The sequence below is a fragment of the Marmota monax genome, unplaced genomic scaffold (genome assembly GCF_021218885.2).
Source record: "Marmota monax isolate L192 unplaced genomic scaffold, Marmota_monax_Labrador192_F-V1.1 WCK01_AAM20220418_F8-fsc00001, whole genome shotgun sequence".
In the NCBI taxonomy this organism is placed as follows: Eukaryota; Metazoa; Chordata; class Mammalia; order Rodentia; family Sciuridae; genus Marmota; species Marmota monax.
Genome location: NW_026693777.1, coordinates 52,510,178 through 52,535,586, shown reverse-complemented (window position 1 = coordinate 52,535,586; position 25,409 = coordinate 52,510,178). Strand labels below are relative to the sequence as shown.

The window sequence follows — 25,409 nt, the reverse complement described above, 5'->3', positions numbered from 1 at the left end:
AATAAAATATTCACTGGTTTTTGTTAAGCCTCTTAATTTTAGTGATTTTTGCAGAGGCTATCTCAGCATCTTTGAGGACTACAATATAGTCTGTATGCTATTGTGTTCAAAACAATACAATTACATGTAATAATGATATTGTCTTAATTTTTAAACTGACAGAATTGATTAATGCTATATAAATTCAGCAACTTTGGTCATATGAGTCAAAGGGTATTACAAATTATAGTACATGGAGAATTATATACTCACTGAAACTTTTTAAAAAATGTAATTATTAAAAACTAAAATTTGTAAGCCAGGGGCTGTATGTTTAGCTTATTGGCAAAATGCTATATATGAGGCTCTAGGCTCAATGCCTAGCCCAAAAATAAATAAATAAAATAAACAGAAATTTGTAGGCCCTTCAAAATAAAGGACCTAGAACCATCTTCGTTTTAATTATTTCTTAGAAAGAATGGTATACATTCAGTCCTTTAGAATTGTCAAAATTTGAAAAGTGTCAGACAAATGTTTCTAAAAAGTATGATAAAAAATACTAGAACTTTTTTTCCAATAATTATTTTTTAGTTGTAGTTGGACACAATACCTTTATTTTGTTTATTCATTTTTATGTGGTGCTGAGAATCCAACCCAGGGCCTCACACATGCTAGGCGAGCTTGCTACTGCTGAGCCACAACCCCACCCCCTAGAATTTTTTTTTTGTCTGCACTTTTTAAAATATGTATAACATGTGTCTATAATTATTATTACAGGTATCTTTATCTATACTAGTTGAGAGAACCTTAAATTGTGAAATCATATTTACCATAGACATCAATATTTTTTAAGTTTTACAAAACATTAAGAAATGGAGTATGTTGAATTTTTAAGAATTGGTCACATCTATTAAATAAATAGTCTGTTTTTATTGTTTCCTATGTTAGTTTTTAAAAATATTTTTTAATTAAACATGAACACAATATTTTGTTTATTAATTTTATGTGGTGCTGAGGATTGAACCCAGTGCCTCACATGTGCAAGGCAAATGCTCTACTACTGAGCCACAACCCCAGCCCCCTATGTTAGTTTTATTACTACCTGGGTTCTGATACCTTCTACTCCTTACTGTGTGACTATAGACCATTCACAACTTCTTGGTGTCTTAATCACCTCACCAGTAAAATGAGTATGGTAATTGTACCTCATGGGTTGTAGTGATTCAGTAAGATCAGTGAAAAGTGCTTGATTGTACTGGTGCCAGTTATATGGTAAGTAGTCAATTAATGCTAGATGTTATTCTTATTTATATTCTAATCTCTGGTATGCAAATTGTCTTTAGGAGCATGTGTCATAAGTCTTTTGAGATTGTGAAATAGAGCCAAGTTTTCCCATTTTTATTGTTCTGTCATCCATTGAAGTAGCAGGAAAGCATTGATTATTGACTACTTGGTTGTAATTGTTTTGTCAGATAGTTAAAATAATATTTTATTTACTATTTAGGTTGCCAAAGCTGCTTTTCAAAGGAATAATGATGCCTTAGATGCTGCATTATTCTATCTTGCAATGAAGAAAAAAGCAGTAGTGTGGGGTCTGTTTAGGTAAGTTGCCTCAACACTTAATATGATTTAGTGGAATGAAAAGTGTGCTTCATATCAGAAACTTAGTGCTTTTGAAGATAGATACATTATCTTGGTCAAATCAACTTCTTTATGCCTTTGTTCCTTTTATCTTCAACAAATGGTCAACATATCTTTTCAACTTAACCTAAAGGGTGGGATGTTGTTCTAAATAAAGTTGATACAAGCACATTGGAAAGTAAAAAATACTCTTTCGTCCTGTTTGTGTACATAAGGTACTATTAGCTTTCCTTATTAGAAGAGAAGAAATGCTTGAAAACCTATAAAAATATATACAGTTACATACTTATAACTAAAGTTATTTTTTAGATGGATGTTTCCATTTTTTATTTTCTATTTTTGCATTGCAAAGGATTTCTATTTTTAATTCTATAAAGAATTAAGATATTTTAAATTGGTTTAAACACTGATGTTTGTGCTCTGATTCCCAGGTCACAGCATGATGAAAAAATGACATCATTTTTCAGTCACAACTTTAATGAAGATAGATGGCGTAAAGCTGCTTTGAAAAATGCTTTTTCTTTACTTGGAAAACAACGTTTTGAACAATCTGCTGCTTTTTTCTTGTTAGCGGGTTCACTGAAAGATGCCATAGAGGTATAAATAAGAAAAAATGCTTTGAAATACTTGTAAAAGATTGAAAACCTGAAAAGGTCTTTGAGGAGATTGCAATTTTTTGGTGATATTTTTGTAAGAACAGAATATAACTATAGAAATTGTTGAACTTAAAATAGTAGCATTGTGATAAGTGAAATTATAAATAAGTTCAAAGGAGAAACAGTTTTATATACGGCATATTATATTTCAAGATAATATATAAAATGGCAAAAAATGGTTTATGAATGCATTTTTTTGTGGTCATCTTATGATTATGAACAATTAAAGTACATAGGTCACAATCTCCTCATAACCCACTTGAATCGAATGTATGAAATATGATATGTCAAGAGTTTTGTAATGTTTTGAATAACCAATAAAAAAAAGTATTAAAAAAAAAACAATCTCCTTATCTTGTGCAGAAAAGCAGAAATTTCAATTTTTTTTCCTAAATGAAATTCATAGATAAGAAACTAAAATAGTGATTTGTACAGTTCTGTGATATAATTGTCTTAGATATTGGAAAAATAAATGTGAGAAAATTCTCTGTAAATTTTCTCATTTTAAATATGTAATGCTGGCAAGTGATTATGAGAGTAATGTTAATTTTCCTGTTACTTATAATTTCTTCCTTATAGTTACTGATTATCATTCTGAGCAATTAAAACAGGTGATTGAAAAATAGAATAGGAAATATTACATGATAGAAGAAATAGGAACTATCTAACAAAGTAAAATTGCTATAAATTTAAATTTAGTCATTCTTCATGATTATCTCAGGCATGATTTTTTAAAATTATAAATGCTATGATTTTGAAATGGGAAATTTAACTCAAGTGAATTAGATTTTATTTATTTATTTATTTGTTTATTGGTGCTGTGTTATGGGACCAAACCCTAGGCAATTTCTAAGTTCTAGTTCCTTATTATTATTATTCTTCCTTAGTCTGCTGTGAAATAATCATTTAACTGCCTTTCATTGTCTCAACCTCTGGACTGCTTCCTTCTACCATGATAGCAGATGATTTTAGGGTATTAGTGAGATAGTCCATATCACTAAATAAAATAAATATTTCTTAAAATTTAAATTTTCAGGTATGTCTTGAAAAAATGGAAGATATTCAGCTAGCTATGGTTATTGCCCGCTTATACGAATCTGAATTTGAGACTTCATCCACTTACATATCCATCTTGAATCAAAAGATTTTGGGTTGCCAAAAGGATGGGTCAGGATTCAATTGCAAAAGATTGCATCCTGATCCTTTCCTGCGTAGTCTTGCCTATTGGGTGATGAAAGATTACACCCGTGCCTTGGATACATTACTGGAACAAACACCAAAAGAAGAAGATGAGCATCAAGGTAAGACTTTTATACATTTCTTTCTTTTTTCTTTTTTCGTAAAGGAAAACGCTTCAGAACTTCATTCAGATTTTTAAAAATATCATTACCAGATTTACTTTTCAACTCTAAGAAATTATCAATTTTTTTGTCAGTTTAGATTAGACTATTAATATTTATTATAAAATCTAGCATCTTATAATTTAAGTAATACTAAAGAGACCACACATTTTTAATCTCACAATTATATTTTGAGAAATATAAGTAGAATTATTATACTGTTCTGGTTTCATATACATTAAAAAAAGTATGTTTTTAAAAAGCACATTAACAAAACTGAATGTTAAGGCAAGAAAGTCACAAGTTTGAGGCAAGTCTGGACCACTTAGTGATACCCTATTAATAAAAAATTAAAAGGGCTAGGAATGTAGCTCAGTGTTTGAGCAACCCTGGGTTCGGTCCCTAGTACCACCACAAAAAGAAAAAAGAATAAAAAAATAAAGCATACAGAATGTTTATTACATTGCTTACCTCTTCCTAAGTAATCATATAGCCATGTTTTTTAACATGGAAAATTTGTATGTTTACACATATTGGTTTGATGCACGGGACTGGAAAATCTTTACTTTTTACACTTTTGGATATCCTAAATAATTTAGATCTTTTAAGCACCTGGAGAGTATTTGTCAGCTTTGTTTGCAGTAAAATTAAACATGGGAACATGGTAACAGAATAGCTAAATAAATACTCTATCCATATACCCAAACAGTATGCCATTTATTTTTATAGTATATTCTACTAAGGACATACAAATTTATTATTTTAAAGTCACTTTTCTAGTTCACGTCTGTCTGTGGTTACACTACCAACTTAACATACAGATTCACTTAATTTTATGGGAAACTTGCCTATAATCACACTGACTTAGAAGGTTGAGGCAGGAGGATTGCAAGTTTGAAGCCAGTCTCAGCAACTTATTGAAACTCTTTCTCAAAATATAAAAAAGGGGTAGAGATATAGTTCAGTGGTATAGTGTCTCTGGTTTCAGGTTCTGGTACCACAATAAATAAATTTGCTTTTTGTAATTTACTTTTTAAAATTTTATTTTCTTTTAAATTTGTATAAAATGTTGACATGGTTTTGAAATTAAATATATAAAACCCCAGAGTATTTTCAGAGAAATATAGCTTCTTTTCTTGTGCCCTTCTCCCTTTTCAGGGAACCAATTAAAATTTTATACATATAAGTCTTCCTTCTGCATCTTCTTTTACTTAATATATCCTGGATATCACTCCATAGTATATAGGGAATTTTTTTTTTTTATTTCAGTTTTATGGTTTTAATGATTACATGAATGTAACAGAGTTTAACCTACCTAAGGTCAATATTTATGTGTCCTTTATTATGAAGAAATGCTGACGTATTTTATTCTTTTGCAGTGTAAGTACAAATTAATACTAACTTTTGATGTATCTATTTGGTTTCTGTAGTTATCATCAAATCTTGTAACCCAGTGGTATTTAGTTTTTATAACTACCTTCGAACACATCCTTTGCTTCTTCGAAGAAACCTTGCCTCCCCTGAAGGAACTTTGGCAACCTTAGGTCTCAAAACTGAGAAAAATTTTGCTGACAAAATTAACCTCATAGAGAGAAAATTATTCTTTACCACTGCAAATGCTCATTTTAAGGTTGGATGCCCTGTTCTAGCCCTGGAGGTACTTTCCAAAATTCCAAAAGTAACCAAAATGTCTGCCTTACCTGCTAAAAAAGATCCACCTGATTTTGTTTCTAAAAAGATGGGTGATGTATCTGCAGAATCAAAAACTATGAGCAATGGCAATGGGAGTTCTGGCACTGACTGGTCAAACATAACTTCAGCACAGTTTGACTGGAGTCAGCCAATTGTTAAAGTTGATGAGGAACCTCTTACTCTTGATTGGGGAGAAGATCATGATAGTGCCTTAGAAGAGGATGAAGATGCCGTTGGTTTAGTAATGAAAAGTACAGATGCCAGAGGAAGAGATGAACAAGAAGATCAGAAGTCCTCAGAGCCTAATATGTTATTGACTCCTCAGGAAGAAGATCATTGTGAAGGTGATACTGAAGTTGATGTGATTGCTGAACAACTAAAATTCAGAGCTTGTTTAAAGATCCTTATGACTGAACTAAGAACTTTGGCGACAGGTTATGAAGTAGATGGAGGGAAGCTCAGATTTCAACTCTATAACTGGCTTGAAAAGGAAATTGCTGCCTTGCATGAGATATGCAATCATGAATCAGTTATTAAAGAATATTCCAGTAAAACATATTCCAAAGTAGAGAGTGATCTTCTGGATCGGGAAGAAATGGTGGACAAACCAGATATTGGTTCATATGAGCGACACCAAATAGAAAGACGAAGATTGCAGGCTAAACGAGAGCATGCAGAAAGACGAAAGTTGTGGTTGCAGAAAAACCAAGATCTCCTAAGAGTGTTTCTTAGTTACTGTAGCCTTCATGGGGCCCAAGGTGGTGGTCTAGCCTCAGTAAGAATGGAACTCAAATTTTTGCTGCAAGAATCACAGCAGGTATGGACATACTTTTGTTTTCAGTCTTGTTTTAGTAATTTCAGTGGCCCTTCCAGCTAGGGCTATAAAACTGTTTTTGCATTAATCCAAATATATTTAGCTGCTCTGTTCATAAGAGGCAGATATTTGTAATCTATATGGTTTTTTATTTAAGTGAAAGTTTTGGTATGCTTAAAAACTTGAGAGCAAAATTCTCATCTTTGTATTTTCTTCATCTGGCATAGTACCTGATAAATACTGGGTGCTGAATAAATTTTTGTAGATTGAGTGAATAAGTAAATGAACATACTACTTTTACTCAAGTGTATTTTGTCAGATAACTGTTATTTTTTTTTCTCCTTCATTTTAACTACTTTGAAAATAAAAATTTACTCTCACTTCCAGGAAACTACAGTTAAACAGCTCCAGTCTCCATTACCATTGCCTACCACCCTACCTCTGCTTTCAGCAAGTATTGCTTCAACAAAAACAGTTATAGCTAATCCTGTATTGTACTTAAATAATCACATCCATGATATACTTTATACTATTGTTCAGATGAAAACACCGCCTCATCCCAATATTGAAGATGTGAAGGTAATGTAAAGTTTGTTTATTTGATGTTGTATATACTGAGAAGGTAAATATGTTATATTTGTAGGTCCTCAAACTTGAACTGACAGAAAATATTCTCAAGTGTTCTTACGTGCTACCTTTTCATTTCCAATCAATTCTGGACTATCCAATGAATGTAATTTAAAGTAAGCATTTTTCTTATTTTTGTAAAAGTTATTGTCTTCCTTTAAGACAGGTATGCTTTTTGGGTAGTAAAATTAATTTTCAAGACAGTGTTCTTGCCACTTCATATCCCTTTAGATTATACATTCCCTTAAATGTCATTAAAATTAGAAATATTTATGACTCCTGTTTACATGCCAAAATGCAGTAAAAATGTAAGTTGAGGAATACCTGGGAGAGAACCATGATTAATCAAAAATGGTTCCAGAGATAGTATCCTGTTAGTGTTTCCTTGATGATTGTGTTTATTGAAGGCTATGTAATACTTAGGGACAATCAGAATTTTGACAGAGTTACCACTCCAAATTAAACCTATGCCCTGTGCTGAGAAAATTGAAAATTGTTACATTGCAAGAACTACAAGGGAGCTTGGCAGGATCTGAAGAGTTAGACTTCCACTGTATCAACTTAAGTGTATTTGTGTTCTGCTCTTCAGTTCCTGTGGTGGATGTGCATTTCAAATACCCACAATTTTTATTTTATTTCTTTTATTTGACAACATGTTTGATCTCTGCTAGTACATTATTCTGAAGGATCTAAGATTTTACTGATCACATCAACCTTCTAGAGACTTCTCATTGGTAGTGTGAATTAATTGTTTGCTAGGTGAAGCTAGACATGTATAAAAGTGATAAAATTTATACAAGTACCAAGTAAACATTTCCAGTTCATAGAAATTTGGGTAAAGATTTCAAAAAGTCTGAAATAATTTCTAAAGTCCCTTCAAATTTTTAAGATTTTATGAGTCTGAAAATGTTTATTCAATGTGGGATATCAAATGTGGTTTTATATCAAATAGAGAATTTTTAAACTTCATATGAATATTAAATGAATTATTTGCTTTCTACAAAATCAGCCATTTCACAGTGATTGATACACTTAATAAGCATTTTATTAAGATTGAGTATTTTTGTCAAGAGAAATTTATCAGACAAGCTTAAAGAAAAGTTCTTAAAAATTCTGTACTTGTTTTTCCTTTTTAAAGAAAATTTTAACTTAAATTAACAATTTAAGTTAATTGTTGGTAGCCTAGGACAAGTCCCAGTAACATCAACATTGATGCTTTGCTTAGGGCCTGGTAGATGGCAGGTTCACAGTAAGTAAATATTTGATAAAGATGTGTCTGAAGTAGTTAGCTTTGTTATGGGCATGCATATAAAGATGGGTGAGACTTAGAAGTTTAAAAGCAAAGTTAGTAGTATCATATAGGATCTAGTCTTCCTTATGATACTGCTAGTTTCCTGAGTATTTTCTAATTTTTAAGATATTGCTGTTATGTAGAAATGTTAGTATAAAATGTAATTGTGGCTGTTTTGGTTTTAGGTGCACACACTTCATTCACTAGCAGCATCACTTTCTGCATCAATTTACCAAGCATTATGTGACAGTCATAGCTACAGGTAAAAAAAAAAAAAAACCACCCAAAATAGTATTAATACAGCAAAAACATTAAACCATTTCAGAGTTTTATTAGGATTCTGTTTCCAGGGACTGAGAAATCCCCAAATATGACTGACATAGAATCAGAAATAAAATGATTATTTGTTTAGTTATCTCCCAGAAACAACAGATCTTCAATACCATCTTTTTGTTTTCAAGAATGAAAGCTTACTGTCAAATAACTTACACTAAATTTTTTTCTTAGGAATTATTTTTTTGTATTGGATTAGCTTTTATTATTTTTAACTGGTTTTTAGTTAAAAACCTTGAAAAGTGAAAAAGTACATTTCTAAAACTGAATTATTAAAGTAAAATTTATGCATTTATGTGTGATGTAAAAGTCTTTGGAAGAGATATCAAGTAAAAGTAACGGTTTGAATTTTTCTAAATGTCATATCGCCTTCATTTAGTGTATACTTCACATGTTAATAAGTAGAGCCATGTAAGTTCTAAGAAATTGAATCACTTGGAAGGATGATCCAGATTTAAATGTAGTATATTTAGAAAATTTTAAAAATAATAGAAGTATGAAATTTATATTAAATTATGTTTAGACTTTTTCTCGTAAATTTAGCAGCCATTTGTTAGAATATTTGATATTCAATAAGGAGTTACTCTTTCAAAATAACCTGTGCTCTAATTTTACCCTTTCTAGGGCATGTCTAGACAAATTCCAAAGATCTGGGAATGTAGCTAAATGGAAAAAAAATTGGTTTAGTTGGCATGGTCATCTAAATGATCATTGATAACTTGTTTGATATCAGTCACTGGTTAAAATGACACCAAAAAAGAATTCAATTACATTGTTTTCAAATATGTACTTTCCAGTTCTTAGTTATACTTTAGTTTCTGCTTTTGTATTTATTCAATTTCACAAAAAGACCCATTCTGAAGAGGAAAGTAAATATTTAGTGACTTTTGGCTTGAGGTTTAGATATTTCTAAAATTATGATTCTCCATAGTTTAGCTCATATTTTTTTTAAATTCAGGGTTAAGCTTGTACAACTTTGCAGAGATAAGAAATCCAACAAACTAGTACCCTGAAATTTTCTGTCTACTGTATCTAAACCCAACAATAGTCTGCTTACCTCACACTTCAAAATGAGTGCAAATAGAAAAGATTTCAAAATATTAGGTGGATTCTGGAAAAGAGTTTAAAAGAGTAAATGACCTCTGCCCAATGTAGTAAAGTTGATATTTTGTTTTAAAAAGCTATCAATAAACATTTATAACTAATTTCAAGAACTAAAATAAATTCTCATTAGAACAGTGAATTCAAGAACTTTTGCTTTTTTTTAATCTTCTAAAACAGATTATTTGTATATAGTATAATTTCTTATTACCTCTCTTAGGATGATAAATAACTGAACTTATTTGTTTTAGCAGTCAAACAGAAGGAAATCAGTTTACAGGTATGGCTTATCAAGGACTTCTTTTAAGTGATCGTCGAAGACTGAGGACAGAAAGCATTGAAGAACATGCAACACCAAACTCATCTCCTGCTCAGTGGCCTGGTGAGAATTTTAAGTGTTTTTTGTTTGTTTGTTTTTTATTTTTTGAAATCTGTTTTGTAATTCCTTTTTTATTTTTTAATCTTAATTCTTTATGTCTATTATTTGGTTAATAATAGAAATCGAGTTCCACTGACATTTCCATACTCCATATATTATGCATTGATTATATCCTCTCTCCCCTCTTTCCTTTTTTCCCCTAGCCCACTTCTCAGTACCTAATTGTTCCTCTTCTTTCAGATCTATTTTTTGATATGAGAGAAAACATGTAATACTTGTTTTTCTCTCTGCTTTATTTCACTTAACATGATGTCTTCAAGTTCAATTTATTTTCTTGCAGATGACATGATTTCATCCTTCTCTGTGTCTAAAAAATACTACATTGTATGTATATATACACACACCATATTTTTTCTCTGTGTGTGTGTTGGGGGTGGGGTGCTGGGGATTAAATTCAGGGGCAGGGGTGCTCTATCATCAAACTATATCCCACCCCTTTTTAAAAATTTTGAGACAGGGTCTTGTTAAATTGTTGAGGCTGGCCTCAAACTTGTGTTCTTCCTATCTCAGCCCCCCAAGTTGCTGGGATTACAGGTGTGTGTCACTGTGCCCAGCCAGCCCTTTTCATTTTATAATTTTAATACAAGGTCTTGCTAAATCTCCAAGGCTTAACTTGGAATCTTGCTTCAGCCTGCTGAGTTTTGGGATACCAGCATGTACCACCACCATGCCTGGCTATACCATATTTTCTTCATTTACTCATCTGTTGATGGGGCACCTAGGCTGGTTCCTTATCCTGTGTATTATAAACAGTGCCACATAAACATGGCTATGTCTCTTTTGTATGTTGATCTCATTTCCTTTGGATATATGCCCAGGAGTGATAAAGCAAGATCATGTGGTAGTTCTATTTTTAGTGTTTTGAGAAACTTCTCTATTATTTTTCCTCAGTGGCTATACTAATTTACATTCTTATTAACAGTATATAAGGGTTTTCCTTTCTCCACATCCTCATTAGCATTTAATATTATCTTTTTTATAATAGCCATTGTAATGAGACTAAGATTGAATCTCAGTAGTTTGATTTGCATTTCCCTGATAGCTCAAGATATATAACATTTTTTTCATAAATATATTAGCCCTTTGTACTTCTCTTGAGAATTTTCTATTAAGATTATTTGTCTATTTTTTGATAGGATTATTTATGTTGTTGAATTTTTTGAGTTCTTTATATATTCTGGGTATGAATCCTTTGTTAGATGAATAAATATTTTTTCCTATTCTGTAGGTTGTCTCTACATTTTGTTCATTGTTTCCTTTGCTGTACAGAATTGTTTTAATTTGATATAGTCCCATTTGTCAATTCTGGCTTTTGTTTCCTGACCTATTAGGAGTCCTATCCTGGAAATTATTGCCTGTGCCAATATCTTGAAGTGTTTCCCTCTGCTAGTCTTAACATTTCATGTCTTATATTAAGATCTTCAATCCATTTTGGGTTGATTTTTGTGTAAGATGAGAGATAACAGTCTAATTTCAGTCTTCTACATGTGGATATTATTTTTCCAGCACTGTTTACTGAAGAGGCTGTCCTTTCTCCAGTGTGTGTTTTTGGCCCCTTTGTCAACAATCATTTGGTTGGAAATATGTGGATTTATATCTGGTTCCTTTGTTCTTTTCCATTGGTCTCTGCTTTTATGCCAGTACAATGCTGTTTTTGTTTGTTTCTGTGGCCCTGTAGTGTGTTTTGAAATCAGGTATTGTGATGCCTCCAGCATTGCTCCTTTTGCTTATGATTGCTTTGAATATTTGGTGTCTTTTGTGCTTCCCTAAGAATTTTAGGACTGTTTTTTCTAGTTTTATGGTGTGTCATTGGTATTTTGATGAATATTACACTTACTCTGTATATCACTTAAGGTAGTATGGCTATTTTAACTATATTAATTCTCCCAATCCATGAATATGCCAAATCTTCCCGCCTTCTAGTGTCTTCTTCAAATAAGATATAAGAAATTATTTAACTCTTAAAAATTTGTTAAGACTTTGGAGTCTCATTTATGATCTATTTTAGAAAAAGTACTGTGTGCTGATGTAAAGAGTGTATATTCCATAGATGTCTGTTAAGTCAATCTTATCTGTAGTATAATTTAACTTATCTATTGGTACAGGAGGGGTGTTGAAATCACCCACTGTTATTGCAGTAAGGGCTTTCTCCCTTTATGTCTAGAAGTGTTTGTTTTATAAAACTAGGTGCTCCAACATTTGGTGCATCTATACTTATTATAATATCTTCTTGATGTATTATTCCCTTCATCAATATACATTGACCTTTCTCTTCTAACTGATTTTGTCTTAAAATTCTATTTTGTTGGATGTAATCCTATTTGCTTTTGGATATTCTATTTGCTTGGAATATCATTTTTCATTCTTTCACTTTAAGTCTGTGTCTTTGCAAATGAAGTGATTTTCTTAGATGCATCAGATTGTTAGGTATTGTTTTTTAATCCATTCGGCCAGTCTGTGTCTTTTAATTGGAGCATTAAGACCATTTACATTCAGGATTATTCCTGACATTTTGTTGATTTTTCTTTTTCTAAAAAAAAAGTATGTTTCTTCCTTTAGTACTCATCTTAAAAGTTTGATGTTTACTGTATTGATAATGTTTGATTCTTTTCAAATTCTCATTTGTGTATCTAATCTTTTAGTGGGATTTATTTTTTCATGTGCTCTAATAATTTTATCATTCTTCCTCTTCTGGGTATAGGATTCCCTTATGCATCTTCTGTAATGTTGGTCTAGTAAGTCATGAATTCCCTTAGTTAATGCTTATCTTAGAAGGCCTTTATTTCCAGTTCTCTTCTAAAGGATTTTCTTTCTTTCTATAGCAATCCTTCAAGTAGTTACTTTTCTTTTAGAACTTGAAATACATCATTTTATTTTATTTTTTTGTCCTGGTGTTTATAGAGTTTTTGCTCAAATTTTACTGTTAATTTAATGGGTTTGCCTTTAACTGTGATGGTGTCTCTCTCTTGCAGATTTTAATATTCTTCCTTTGTCCTGTACTTTCAGCAATTTAATTATGTTATGAAGAGGTTCTTTTCTCCATGTCTATTTGGTATGCTATAAGCCATAGCTGGATGTCTCTGTCTTCCCCAAGATTTGGGAAGTTTTCTGCTATAATTTCATTGAATAGGTTTTTTTATGCCTTCAGTCTATAACTCTTCTTATTCAGGTATACCAATTATGCATATGTTTGATCTTTTAATGGTGTTGCAGAGATCTTGTATGTTTTCTTTATGGCTGTCTGAATGTAGTGTTTTGTCAGACTTGTTCAAGTTTTGATGTCCTTTGTTCTGTTTGATCTAGTTTATTGTGGAGGCTTTCAACTGAACATTTTTTCCTGATTTATTGGGCTTCTCATTTCCAAGATTTTTGTTTGGTTCTCTTTCATAATCTGTCTCACTTTATTGTATTTCTGGTTAATATCCTGAATTGACTTTATTAATTCATTCAACTGTTTATGTGTATTCTCTTGGGATTCTTTTGACCTTTTTAAAAAATCATTCTTTTGAATTATTTATAAGGCATTTCATTTATTTTGATACCTTTGGAATATGTTACAATAGAATTATAAAGTTTAGGAGATGTCATATTACCCCATGTTCTTCATCTTCTTACATTTCCATGTTGAGATTTGTTGTATATCCATTGGGATTTATATCTCTTCCATTTGTATGTAGGGGCCTTCTTGGTAAGTGGCTTTGTCTTAATTATGTCTTGGAGTATCAGTTTGTAGAATAGTGTTGAGGTTATTTCCAATTGAAATTCATAGTATTATCTTCCTGTGACTTCTTTGGCTTTGATTAGTGGGTTTTGACAATATGTACTCACTTTCTCTGTATTTCTCATAAGTGAGATTCCTCTGCTAGTTCAGGAAAGTATGGTGTAGTCAGCAGAATATGTGGAGTTTATTCTCTGGTTACTTCTATGATGGGATTGGAAGCCCTTATGAGGTGATGGGGGTTTCCGTGGGAACTGTTGATACTGGCTCTGTTACTAAAAAGCAATTCTGATACTGGTTGCTCCAATTGTTGTAAGGGTCCTGAAGCTTTTATCCTGTGTTTATACCCTGGTGCAGTTGTTGGTGTTTCCTGATATTTTGGTGGGGGCCAGAATCACAGCTCTGCCTCTGTAGTGCTCATATCCAGTTTTATCTATACTGTGCAATCTGACAGGGTATGAAGGTGACCCATGCTGAAGACCCTCAAAAGCGTTATGTCCACAATAGTTGTATTTTTTCTCTCTGCTGTTACCATGGAGTGACTTCAGGAACAAGATATCACATCCCTCTTGAGTATGGGTCACTGGCTGGGGCTTTTGTCCCCCCACACTTTCTTCAAGATGAAGTATTTTCAAGGTTTCAAGCTGGGCTGAGTGTAGCTCAGTGGATCAGTGGCAGCACACCCACATAATGCACATGAGATCCTGGATTTGATCCTCAGCACTAAAAGAAAAAAAAAGACTAAAAGAAAACAACAGCCTTAACAACAGAAAAGGGAGGAAATATAGAGTAAAATAAAAACAAAAACCTTCAAAACTTCAAAATAAGCTGAATGTGGTGGTGCATGCCTGTAATCCCAGCAACTTGGGAGACCGAGGCAGGAGGATTGCAAGTTCAAAGCCAGCCTCAGCAATTTAGCGAGGCCCTAAATAACTTAGTGAAAACCTGTCTCAAAAAATTAAAAAATGCTGCAATGTAGTTCAGTTAGGTGAAGCACCCCTGGGTTCAATCTCTAGTACCAGAAAAAAAAAAATGAAGAACTTAGAAAATAAAGAAAAAAGAATCAGGCTCATTCGGTGCGGCCTGGTACCTTTTTTGTGAAGTGGCAGCTGAGGAGACTCCGGCGCTCACCATGGCCGACGAAAAGCCCAAGGAAGGAGTCAAGACTGAGAACAGCGATCATATTAACTTGAAGGTGGCGGGGCAGGATGGTTCTGTGGTGCAGTTTAAGATTAAGTAAACTAATGAAAGCATATTGTGAGCGACAGGATTTGTCGATGAGGCAGATCAGATTCTGATTTGACAGGCAGCCAATTAATGAAACAGACACATCTGTGTTCCAGCAGCAGACAGGAGGTGTCTACTAAAAAGGAAACCTGCCACTTTACTCCAGAACTCTGTTCTTACAGACCAAAAATAGATTCTCAATTAGAAAACTGCAATTTGGTTCCACCACATCCTGACTACTACAATATAGTTTTCTTTATTCTTTCATTTTCTCCTTCCCCATTCTTTTATTGTACATAAAGTAACTTGTGTATGTGCACAAGCATATTGCATTTTTTTCTTTAAACTAAATGGCCAATGATATGTTTTGATTAACATCAAATGGAGATGGGATGGGGAAAAATACTGGTTCTGTGGAAATATCCCCTTTCTCCATTAGTGGCATGCTCATTCAGCTTTTATCTTTATATTCCAGTAAGTTATTTTGCTCTCACTGTTTTAACAAAACACAAAAACAACAAAAAAACCTGAACAACATAAAAATCCTTGCATACCTCGTTCGATTGGAGAATTTTAATGTTTTTCATTTATCATTGTAAAACCAAGGACAATTTTATAACTTTTTTGTATGCAGCTGTTACATGTAGGGCAATCTATCTTTAAGTAGGGGTAAATTACTCTTAAAAAAGATTCCTAGATAGTTTTCCCTTCAAGTCAAGCATCGTCTTGTTGTTTAAACAAACTTCTTGTTTAAAAAAAAAAAAAGAAAGAAAAAGGAATAAAAGAGCAAAACAAAACTAACAAAAGAAAGCAAAAGAAGGAGAAAATGGAAAAAAGGAGACAAGATAAATTTAGAAAATTAACAAACTATATGTGTATATATATATGTAAATGTATGTACATATATAGAGATTTATATTATTTTGTTTTTTCATACTTTTAGACTTCATATAAATGAAAATTTTCTCCTTGCCAGAGTGCTTGAATGAGGGACCAAAGGTGGATAATCACAACTTCTACTGATCAGAGCTTCTCTCAGGTCTTAGGCTGTGTACCCAGTGGACAGAGTGAAGGCTGAGTTATTTATCCTTGGTTCTTTCTGTTGTGCTTTCCAGGTAACTAGTGGGATAGATTTGTGGCTGAAGCTGGTTGGTATTCCTCTTAGTTGATTTCCATGCTGGAATGAGCTAGCATGGAATGTGGATCTTGCAGTATTTTTTTCTGTAGCTTTTTGGGCTGTATGCTCCAAGGGTAGGGCAGACATTGGTACTCCACCATGTCTGTGAATGCCTCTAAGGGGAGGGGAGGCAATGGAGCTGTGAAGATCTGTGTTGTGGTGGGAGAGTGAGTGGGAGAAGAGGCTCTGAGTGATCTGCCACCCTAAATTCTGTGCTCTCAGATTCGGCTCCCATGCAAAACCAAATCACTCAGGACTGTTAACTTCCCCAGAGAATGATGACAGGTTTCCTGAACCCTGATTTTAAAGGGAAGCACCTTCTGCTTTTCTCTGCATGAATCTCAGGGGATTTGTTTCAGAGTCTCCCTTGCCTCAACTTTTTAACTAGAGAGTCAGTTGCTGAGACAGTGCTTGTGGAATAGCTGTGGGTTCCTGGAGATAGGACGATGCAGGGATGTCTGACACCTAGAGTGGTAAGCTTGGTCAATAGGGCCTTTCTCAAGATGGCTGTGCTTACAACTCTGTGATTATTCATTGGGAAATTCAGATGACTCCTCCAAAGCCAACTAGCTGTTCAGATCCCCAATCTTAGATGTCTACAAGATACCAGATTCTGTTCCCGTAGAGTTCACTAGAACTCTCTTTAACTTGTACCCCAGCTGAGGGGATATTCCTCCTCCCTTGGTCTTGCTGCCATGCCAACAGTGCTGGGGTATTCTATTTCTAGTACTGTTCTGTTAGCCAAAAATCTCTGGGTTTCTCTCCCTTTACTGTTGAGTTCCAGCACCCTCCCACAGCTACCCACTTCAACATGTTCAGCCTCACTGAGAAGCAGGAGTGTGCTGGGTGCTTCTAGTCCACCATCTTGTCTCTTAGTAGTTCTTTTTTAAAAAACCTACTAGCTAGTTTCCTGATTGTTGCTTTTTGTAGATTTGGTGAATGGTTTTTTGTTTGTTTTTTGATGATGTTTTCCACTATGGATTTGGAATGCTTAGATACTGTAACATTATCTAAAGACTCAGAAACCCAAGGTTTCAAAAACCCAGTTGTGTTGACCAGCATAAAAAGCAAGGACTTAACATCCTTCATAAGAGTGAACTTATCAGTCCTTTAGCCTTAGAAATTCTGTATTAGAGTTACAGCAGTATCACAGACATACTTTCAGATACGCCAGAGAAAATACAATTATTTTCAAGAGTGTACATTTATGTACTAGAACAGGAGTGACCCTTCTGTGCTATGTATGTTATGTTGTCATTCCTTCTCTTTTTTCTGGTTAGCTCTTTCTTATTCTCCACTTTAGCCCGTGACCAGCACTGGCTTCATGAATGAAGGTTCAAAATGTGAGAAATCTCTAGGGAGTTTTGAATTAAAGAGACAAGACTCTAATTACCTTTAAACCGGCTCCAGGATAGCTCCTCCTAGCTCCAGCCTCCAGCCACCTATTATGGTAGCGAGGTTTACTGAAGAGGCTAGTGAGAGAGAGAGAGAACACGCCAGGGAGTGGACTTTTATTGGGGAGCAAAAAATTCTGGGGAAAATCTCATCCAATGAAGATTAAGGGTGGGCAGCATCCCAAGGTCAGGGGCGACAATTGGGTCTTTGGGGTTGTGGCTAGACATGCCTCCACACGGACAACCCCTCGGACCTGAGAAGGGTGAGGAAAGCTCTGGACACAAGATGTGCCTAAGTGCCTCTTGCCCAGCCAGGGAGGTAACTCAAATCACGTGCAAGGATGGCCTCCCACACTCCACATCAGTTATTTCAAACCTTCTCTATTCCCTTCAGTACCCCATATATTTAAAATTAATTTAAGCATAAGTTTCTAGAAATATGTTGATTTTGTTTTAAATCCTTATTTTGAAATAATTTCAGACTTATAAAAAAGTTTCAAAAAAAGTATAAAGAATTTTGTATAACCTTCACCCAGACTTCTCAAATATTACCAGTTTATTATCCTTGCTTTATTGTTCATTTCTTGTCTCTCATTTACTCACTCCAGATGTGTGTGTATATCTTAATGGCATTATTTTTCTGAAATATTTGGTATTAAGTTACAGACAGTATATCCTTTTGTATCTAAATATTTTTGTGTTTTCTCTAAAAATAGACATGCTTTTACATAACTACAGAACAATTACCAAATTTAACATTCAACATTGATTCAGTACCGTGCTCTACTCCATAGATCTTTTTAAAATTCCACCAGTTTTTCCACTCCTTTTTCTTCTTCTCCATTTAACATTTAGCTGTAATGTCTCTTTAGTCTCCTTGAATGATGAATGAATTTTCTCCTCCTTTGTCTTTCATGACTTTGACACTTTCAAAGAGTACTGGCCAGTTACTTTTTTAGAATATCCCTCAATTTGGGCTTTTTTTGATTTTTTTTCTTAATATTAGATTCAGATTATGTATTTTTATCAGGGGAATCATGAAAAAGATGTGTCCTTCTGAGTGCATAGTATCAAGAGGCATGTGATGTCAGTTATTCCCATTACTTGTGCTGTTAACTTCGATCACTTGGTAACATGGTTTCTCCTTTATAAAGTTATTATTTTTTCCTTTATAATTAATCATTATCTTTTGAAGAGTTGCTGAGTAAAATATCATATTTTAGCATCCAGTTATGATTCCTGTGTAAATCAGATATTACTGTGGGTTGACTAGATTGTGCTCTTCTAATTCTGCCATCCTTCTGCTTATTACTTAAAATTTTGTAAGGAAGATTTTTTTCCTTTCCCCTTTGTATTTAGTAATTCACTTATTATATCACTATAGACTAGTAGATTCTTATTGTATAGGTTATAATTCATTCCTATCATTTATTTTGTTGTTCAAATTATTGAATTATTTATTTTATAGAATACAGATATATAATTTTCACTATACTCCAGATTTAGATATTTTTTCTTTCTGGTGCTTTATGCTGATATACTTCATGTGATATTCTATACTTTTACAGGTGTGAGCTCGCTTATTAGTCTTTTGAGTTCAGCACAAGATGAAGACCAGCCAAAACTGAATGTTTTGTTGTGTGAAGCTGTTGTTGCTGTTTACTTAAGTTTATTGATACATGCTCTTGCCACAAATTCTTCCAACGAATTATTTCGGCTTGCAGCCCACCCATTAAATAACCGAATGTGGGCTGCTGTTTTTGGAGGGGGTGTGAAACTTGTTGTGAAGCCTCGGAGACAATCAGAAAGTATTTCAGGTAAGATAAGTCTTATACCGATACTGTATGTACGATCATTGTAAATTCCAAAATTAGAAGATTTTTTTTGTTTTAAGAAAATTTACCTCAAAAATCAGTGAGTTTAAAGTATAGTCATTTTTTTTTTGGTATAAATAACTAAACCCATGTTAGAATATTTTATTTTTATAGAACAAACATTTTTGAGGTTAATAAAACAGGGCATGTTTGAAGAGGATAATAAATAGTAGAAAGGTAAGTAAGGATATGATGTTAAGGAATGAGGTTATGGAAAAAGTATAGTTCTTAGATTTAAATAAATCTTCAGCATTTTTCAAGATTGACCAGTGGCTTTAGATTAAGTTCATGGTGCTATATAAGGCAGCCATTTGAGTCATGCACAGGGCCTTTTAAATTCCAGTTTCTCTTTGTATGTGTATGTGTAGATATTTTTTCTTTATGGGCAACTGTGTTTTCATCCCACTTTTTTAAGATGGTAGGATATAGTGAGTTACACACAGATACTTTTTTTCTTGGTGCTAAAACATGGAAATAATCTTAATTCATCCCTGGAAATGGTCATATTATACTGACACAGAGTTCAAATGACTCATATTCCAAACTCTGTCCTTAACTTATGCATAGGTTCCTGTGTAAGCTAATGTAAAGGAAGTGATCTCACCAATTCTCTTTGCTTCTACTTCTGTTATAGGTAGATTTCTCTTTCTTCCTAATTGTAGTCCACTTTAAATCTAAAGGTTATCCCTACAAATCACTTATTTCTCTTCCTGAATTTTCTGTTTTTTGTTTCTGGTTATTTTATCCATCAATAAATATCCAGAGTAAGTATCCAGAATAGAAAATCCACAGAGACAGAAAACAAATTGATGGACTGAGTGATTGCTTAGTAGGTGTAGGGTTTCCATTTGGGGTAGTGACATACTTTAGAACTAGATAAATGTGGTAGTTGAGCGCTATTGTAAATATATTGGATACTACTGAATAGTATACTTAAAAGTAGTCAATTTTATGCTATATAAGTTTCACCTAAAGATTTTAAAAAAGAAAATGGATTTGTTGTTCTTTCTAACTCTCACATAACCAATTAGTTCCTAAATCCTGATTTTTTTTTTTTTTTAAATGTATTCCTTATATGAAGCTCTCCCTGTAGGTTTAACAGCCTACCATACCAGTCAGGCCCTTCTTATGCCATCTTCCGTTTTCCTCTCTAATTGATCAAACAGACCAGACCTCATCTAGGGACTAGGTTAAAAACCTTTAGTGAAAATTGACTGTAAATTCCTAGCTTCAGGTCCAGAGGCTAGTCCTAGCCCAAGTCTAGACTTTGTAATGGTAATTACTCCTCTCCTGATTTCTGTCTAGCACAAACGATATTTTTACTCAAACCTCCTTTGGCCATTTGTTCCTGTTCTCTTTTCCCTTCTTCCCATGGGGTTTCTGCTTTAAATCCTTTGTATTCATTGAATCTTTCTTGATCCATGTATCCAGAAATAATCATTCACTCTCTCTAATACTTATTGAATATACCACTTATTTAATTCATTTTATGGAGAATTACTTTAATCCTTATTCTATATAGCAAATAGGCTACTCCATGGAAGATATTCATCTCCAACTTTCCCATGACTGCTAGAAAACTGACACAGTAACTAGAACAATTTAGAAGTGCACATATAAGTAATTTAATTTTGACTAAAATATGGCAAGAGTGGGTTGAAAAGAAAAGTTAACTCTATAACTTAATGATGTATGACAAATGCATATTTTTAAAAAAATCTTTATTCAGCACCTCCTGCTCCTTCTGAAGACATAGATAAACACCGTAGGAGATTTAACATGAGAATGCTGGTCCCTGGAAGGCCTGTAAAAGATGCTACCCCACCACCAGTGCCTGCAGAAAGACCATCTTACAAAGAAAAATTTATTCCTCCTGAACTTAGTATGTGGGATTACTTTGTTGCAAAGGTAAGGAGTGTGAGGGATGCAAGCTTTAATTTAAGTGCATTTGTTTTATTCACTCCTGTGTTTTTGTCACATAGGAATTATGGAGCCCCTTTTGGATTGAATCACCATAGTTTAGACATTTAATTTCTCAAATCCAGAAAATAAATAGTCCTAGTAACATTTAAGAATGATCAGATACTTGATGGATGAGACAAATTAGTTCATATGGAATTTAGGTATAAATCAGAAGTCAGTTCTTAAAATATAATCAGCATCTTTTTCTAGTGACTGGGATTCTTGTGTTTACTATTAACTTTTCTGATGATTAGTAATTTCCTTGGTCACCATGGAATTAGAACAGGAAACAGATGAATATTTGGTGGTTTGATCAGTCTGTGGTGAGGCCTCATGATATATCACTTTTTCCCCAAAGCAGTAAACTTCTCTGGAACTGGAGTACTCATGGTGATTGCATTCCTTATACCCCCCATACATACTATGCTGGGAACACACTAATACTGCTATTTCTTTCCTGCACTATGCTTTTTGGAGTTCCTTATTCTTCTGTTGATGTTTCCCTCTTTACATGTGTTAACACTGTTGTCACTTTGCTGTGCATCCCCATAAGAGAATGCATTTGTTGTGTTTCTTTCCCATTTAAAGATTTTAAAATCTTTATTAGGTCTCACCTTATTTTTTTTGCTATTGGGGGTGTGGTACCAGGGGTTGAACCCAGGGGTGCTTAACCACTGAGCTGCATCCCAGCCCATTTTTTATTTTGAGACAGGGTCTTACTGAGTTGCTCACTGAGAAACTCTGAGACTAGGAACCAACAATTTGTGTTTTAACACGTCCTCCTAGTAGTTCTGTGTGTTAAAGTTTGAAAACCACTGGCTTACACAAATTGTGAGTGCAGGTTTCCAGGTTTACACTCTTAACAGGATTCCTGCTTATACTTCCAGGATCTTTCTGGCTTATCTTTTGAAATGTTGATCAAGTTGCATTTCATTGTATTTATGTAGAAAACCAGGGAATTAATAAAGTATGCTTAAAAACATAAGTTTTTAAGTTAGGTGTCATATTGCGAGGAAGTGTAATTAATGATGTTTGCACAATGAAAAAATCTCCTAACAATGAATTTCTCAAAATACATTCTGTGTTAAGCAGCATGTGGCTGTATATAGGCAGTCCCACCCACCCATCCACCCACCCACCCATCCACCATCCATCCCTCCTTCCTCCCTCCCTCCGTCCCTCCCTCCCTTCCTTCCTCTAAGTAAATTTAATTTTTTTAGCATTTTACTGTTCCATATTTTTATTGATGCATTATAGTTGTACATAATAGTTGGATTCATTTTTACATATATGTACATGCATACAATGTAAACAATATAATTTGGCCAATATCATTCCCCAGTATTTCCCCTTTCTTATGCTTTATTAATGATAGTATTGATGTATCTTACTTGGAATACTTTTTCCAGTTCATTTGTTTTTAAATTTTGATGTTTTGATGCATAGAATTTTTAAAAAGTATTTAATCATGTCAATGTTTTATGATTTATTGCCTTATTTTTATGTAGAGAAGGTCTTTTTCTATTAATAAATATGTTTACTATTATTTTCCACCTGCTCTTCTTTCTTCTTCTTTTTAATTCTGTATCTAGAATAAACCAAGGATCAGACTTTATCTCTTATTTCCCCTAAATAGCTTAGTAGTTTTTCTGTCATCACTCATTAAATAATGTCCTCTCCCCTCATTGACTTATGATATTGTCTTTATCATGGATTAAATTCTTACACTATTTTGGACTATATCTTTGCATCAAAATCTATACTGTACTTCTTAATTACTACTTTAATATTTACTAACAAATTATATCTTTCATGCATAAAATGATTTCTCAGCTACTCTTGTTTTCCCTATTAACTGTAGACTCATTAAATTTCAAAAAAAGGAAAAGTAATCCCCATAGAAATTTTTATTTTAGTTATTTAAATCCTCTACAAATTGAGGCTCAGAATGTGGGTCAGTAGGAAAGCGCATGCATTATGCACAAGAGTTCAGCCTATAGCAACACATACAGAGTTAAAAAAAAACACTAAAACTTGTTAAAAATCATAGTTTTTATGCATCTTAGTCTGTTTTGTAGGTATGGAAAGGTTTATAATTTCCTTCATTTTATTGCTAATCTGTAAAAATAAAATTATTGATCTTTAAAAATGTTCTATATAGCTACTTAATTATTTTATTAATCTGAGAGTTTTACCTGGTTATCTTGACTATTCTTAAGTCTAGAATCAGCAAGAGAATATTTTAACTGAGATTGACACAATTTAACATGTTCAATATTAAATAAGAATTCTTAAAATTATGTTTTAAGAATATATATTTAAGGCTTAAAAGTATATTTATATAGTATATAAATTATATATCTAATTACATATTTAAAAATCATTTTACTTTTATTGCAGCCATTTCTTCCTTTATCTGATAGTGGTGTAATATATGATTCTGATGAAAGTGTTCATAGTGATGAAGAAGATGATGATGCCTTTTTCTCAGACACACAAATACAGGAGCACCAAGATCCAAATTCCTATAGGTAAATGAGGCCTTTTTTTTTTCCTTTTTATCTTTTGTAGGCAATCCTGGCATTTTTCATTTCGAATGACATTTTTACCATGAGTTATGTTAAGAATTGACTTACATTTTCAAGTTAGAAATTTTGTACCTTTGAGGTAAATTTTTCTACAGAGTGTTTCCTTCATATCCAGTCTCAAAGAAAACCTTTTGTAAAGATTATAAACACATTTTTAGTGAGGAAAAACATGTAATTTATTGATATGCTGTTAGAACTTACTAGGTAATTTATTAATATGTTACTAGATTCCATATGACCATGTGATAAATATTTTCTACTAGGTAATTTTCAGATAAGGCAATTTTGATATATTATTGCGTGTATTTATTTTTCAGATTACAAAGATACCATTTTTTTTACAAAGATACCATTTTTTACATAGTAAAATTCAGTAGTAGTTTTGTGGGGGTGGGGTTTGGAGATTTTGCTAAACATTTGGTAGGGAACATTACTATTGCTTCTCCCATGGTTTTATTTTTCAATTTATGAGAATTTTTTTTTTCTCCCTTAAATAGCTGGGCTCTTCTGCATTTGACAATGGTTAAGCTAGTACTTCACAATGTCAAGAATTTCTTTCCTATTGCCGGACTAGAATTCTCTGGTGAGTTTGGAATTTGAGAATTCATATTATTAAATGTAATTTATTACCATCAAGCTTCTTTTTTAAAAAAAATCTGTATAAAAGGCCATTTGGTACTTAACAAATACTGCATTGGAGATTTTATAAAGTCTTATTTATTTTAGCCTCCAACCTATGATAACAAGAGTTACTGTGTATACATAGAAGATTTAAAGAACAAGAAACTTGACCAGGAAAGCTAGATATTTTCTTAGCTCATTTTAGAGAGCTAGCCTTCTGTTTTGTTGAAAATATTGAGACTCTAAATTGCATTAGATAAACATTTTCAAAATCATCAGTATTTTCAACTGTCGTGGCTCTATGTGAATGATGATCAATATATTTTACCAAAATGAAATGACATATTCTATCATCTATTTAGAGCTGCCTGTAACATCACCCTTGGGTATTGCTGTAATTAAAAACTTGGAGAACTGGGAACAGATCCTGCAAGAGAAAATGGATCAATTTGAAGGCCCCCCCCCTAACTATATCAACACATATCCAACTGATCTTTCAGTCGGAGCTGGACCAGCTATTCTTCGAAATAAAGCAATGCTGGAACCTGAAAATACTCCATTCAAGTAAGAAAGCTTTTACACTGCTGATGACAGTTTAGCTTTAACTTTTCTGGAAGTCATATTTTGTCAATATGACTTTCAGAAAAGTTAAAACTAAACATTCATGAAAACATTCATGACTTTGAATCTGCAGTCTTTTTTTAAGCAGAAATCTGGGTAAAAAATTATTTTTTCCCAAAATTACATATTATTCAAAAGACGTATTTCTTTTATATTCAGGAAAGTATCTTTATTCTATATTTCTGTTCTGTTATTTTCAGAACTATTAGAGAAATTTTATTTTGATAACAATCTACATATGTAAAATGCTTCTGAACTTATGTGGGTAATTGACACAGTAAGAGTTTTTGTTGATGTTTTGATTTTTTATGTGC

At 33.0% G+C, this 25,409-nt stretch overlaps 1 protein-coding gene across 6 annotated transcripts in view; it reads left to right on the top strand.

Annotated features, from left to right (window-relative positions):
• Dmxl2 (Dmx like 2) overlaps nt 1–25,409 on the top strand; it is a 172,126-nt gene that overhangs the window by 130,612 nt on the left and 16,105 nt on the right. For 4 of the 6 annotated variants that reach the window (XM_058584798.1, XM_058584799.1, XM_046460939.2 and 1 more), the window contains 12 exons: nt 1,484–1,581; nt 2,052–2,217; nt 3,313–3,577; nt 5,047–6,125; nt 6,510–6,701; nt 8,226–8,302; nt 9,726–9,856; nt 18,998–19,246; nt 21,033–21,211; nt 23,666–23,796; nt 24,351–24,436; nt 24,837–25,038. In XM_058584798.1, coding sequence (XP_058440781.1) covers nt 1,484–1,581; nt 2,052–2,217; nt 3,313–3,577; nt 5,047–6,125; nt 6,510–6,701; nt 8,226–8,302; nt 9,726–9,856; nt 18,998–19,246; nt 21,033–21,211; nt 23,666–23,796; nt 24,351–24,436; nt 24,837–25,038 — 2,855 coding nt within the window. The remainder of the gene's footprint in view (nt 1–1,483; nt 1,582–2,051; nt 2,218–3,312; nt 3,578–5,046; nt 6,126–6,509; nt 6,702–8,225; nt 8,303–9,725; nt 9,857–18,997; nt 19,247–21,032; nt 21,212–23,665; nt 23,797–24,350; nt 24,437–24,836; nt 25,039–25,409) is intronic. The other 2 variants (XM_058584800.1, XM_046460940.2) reach the window with 1 other exon arrangement.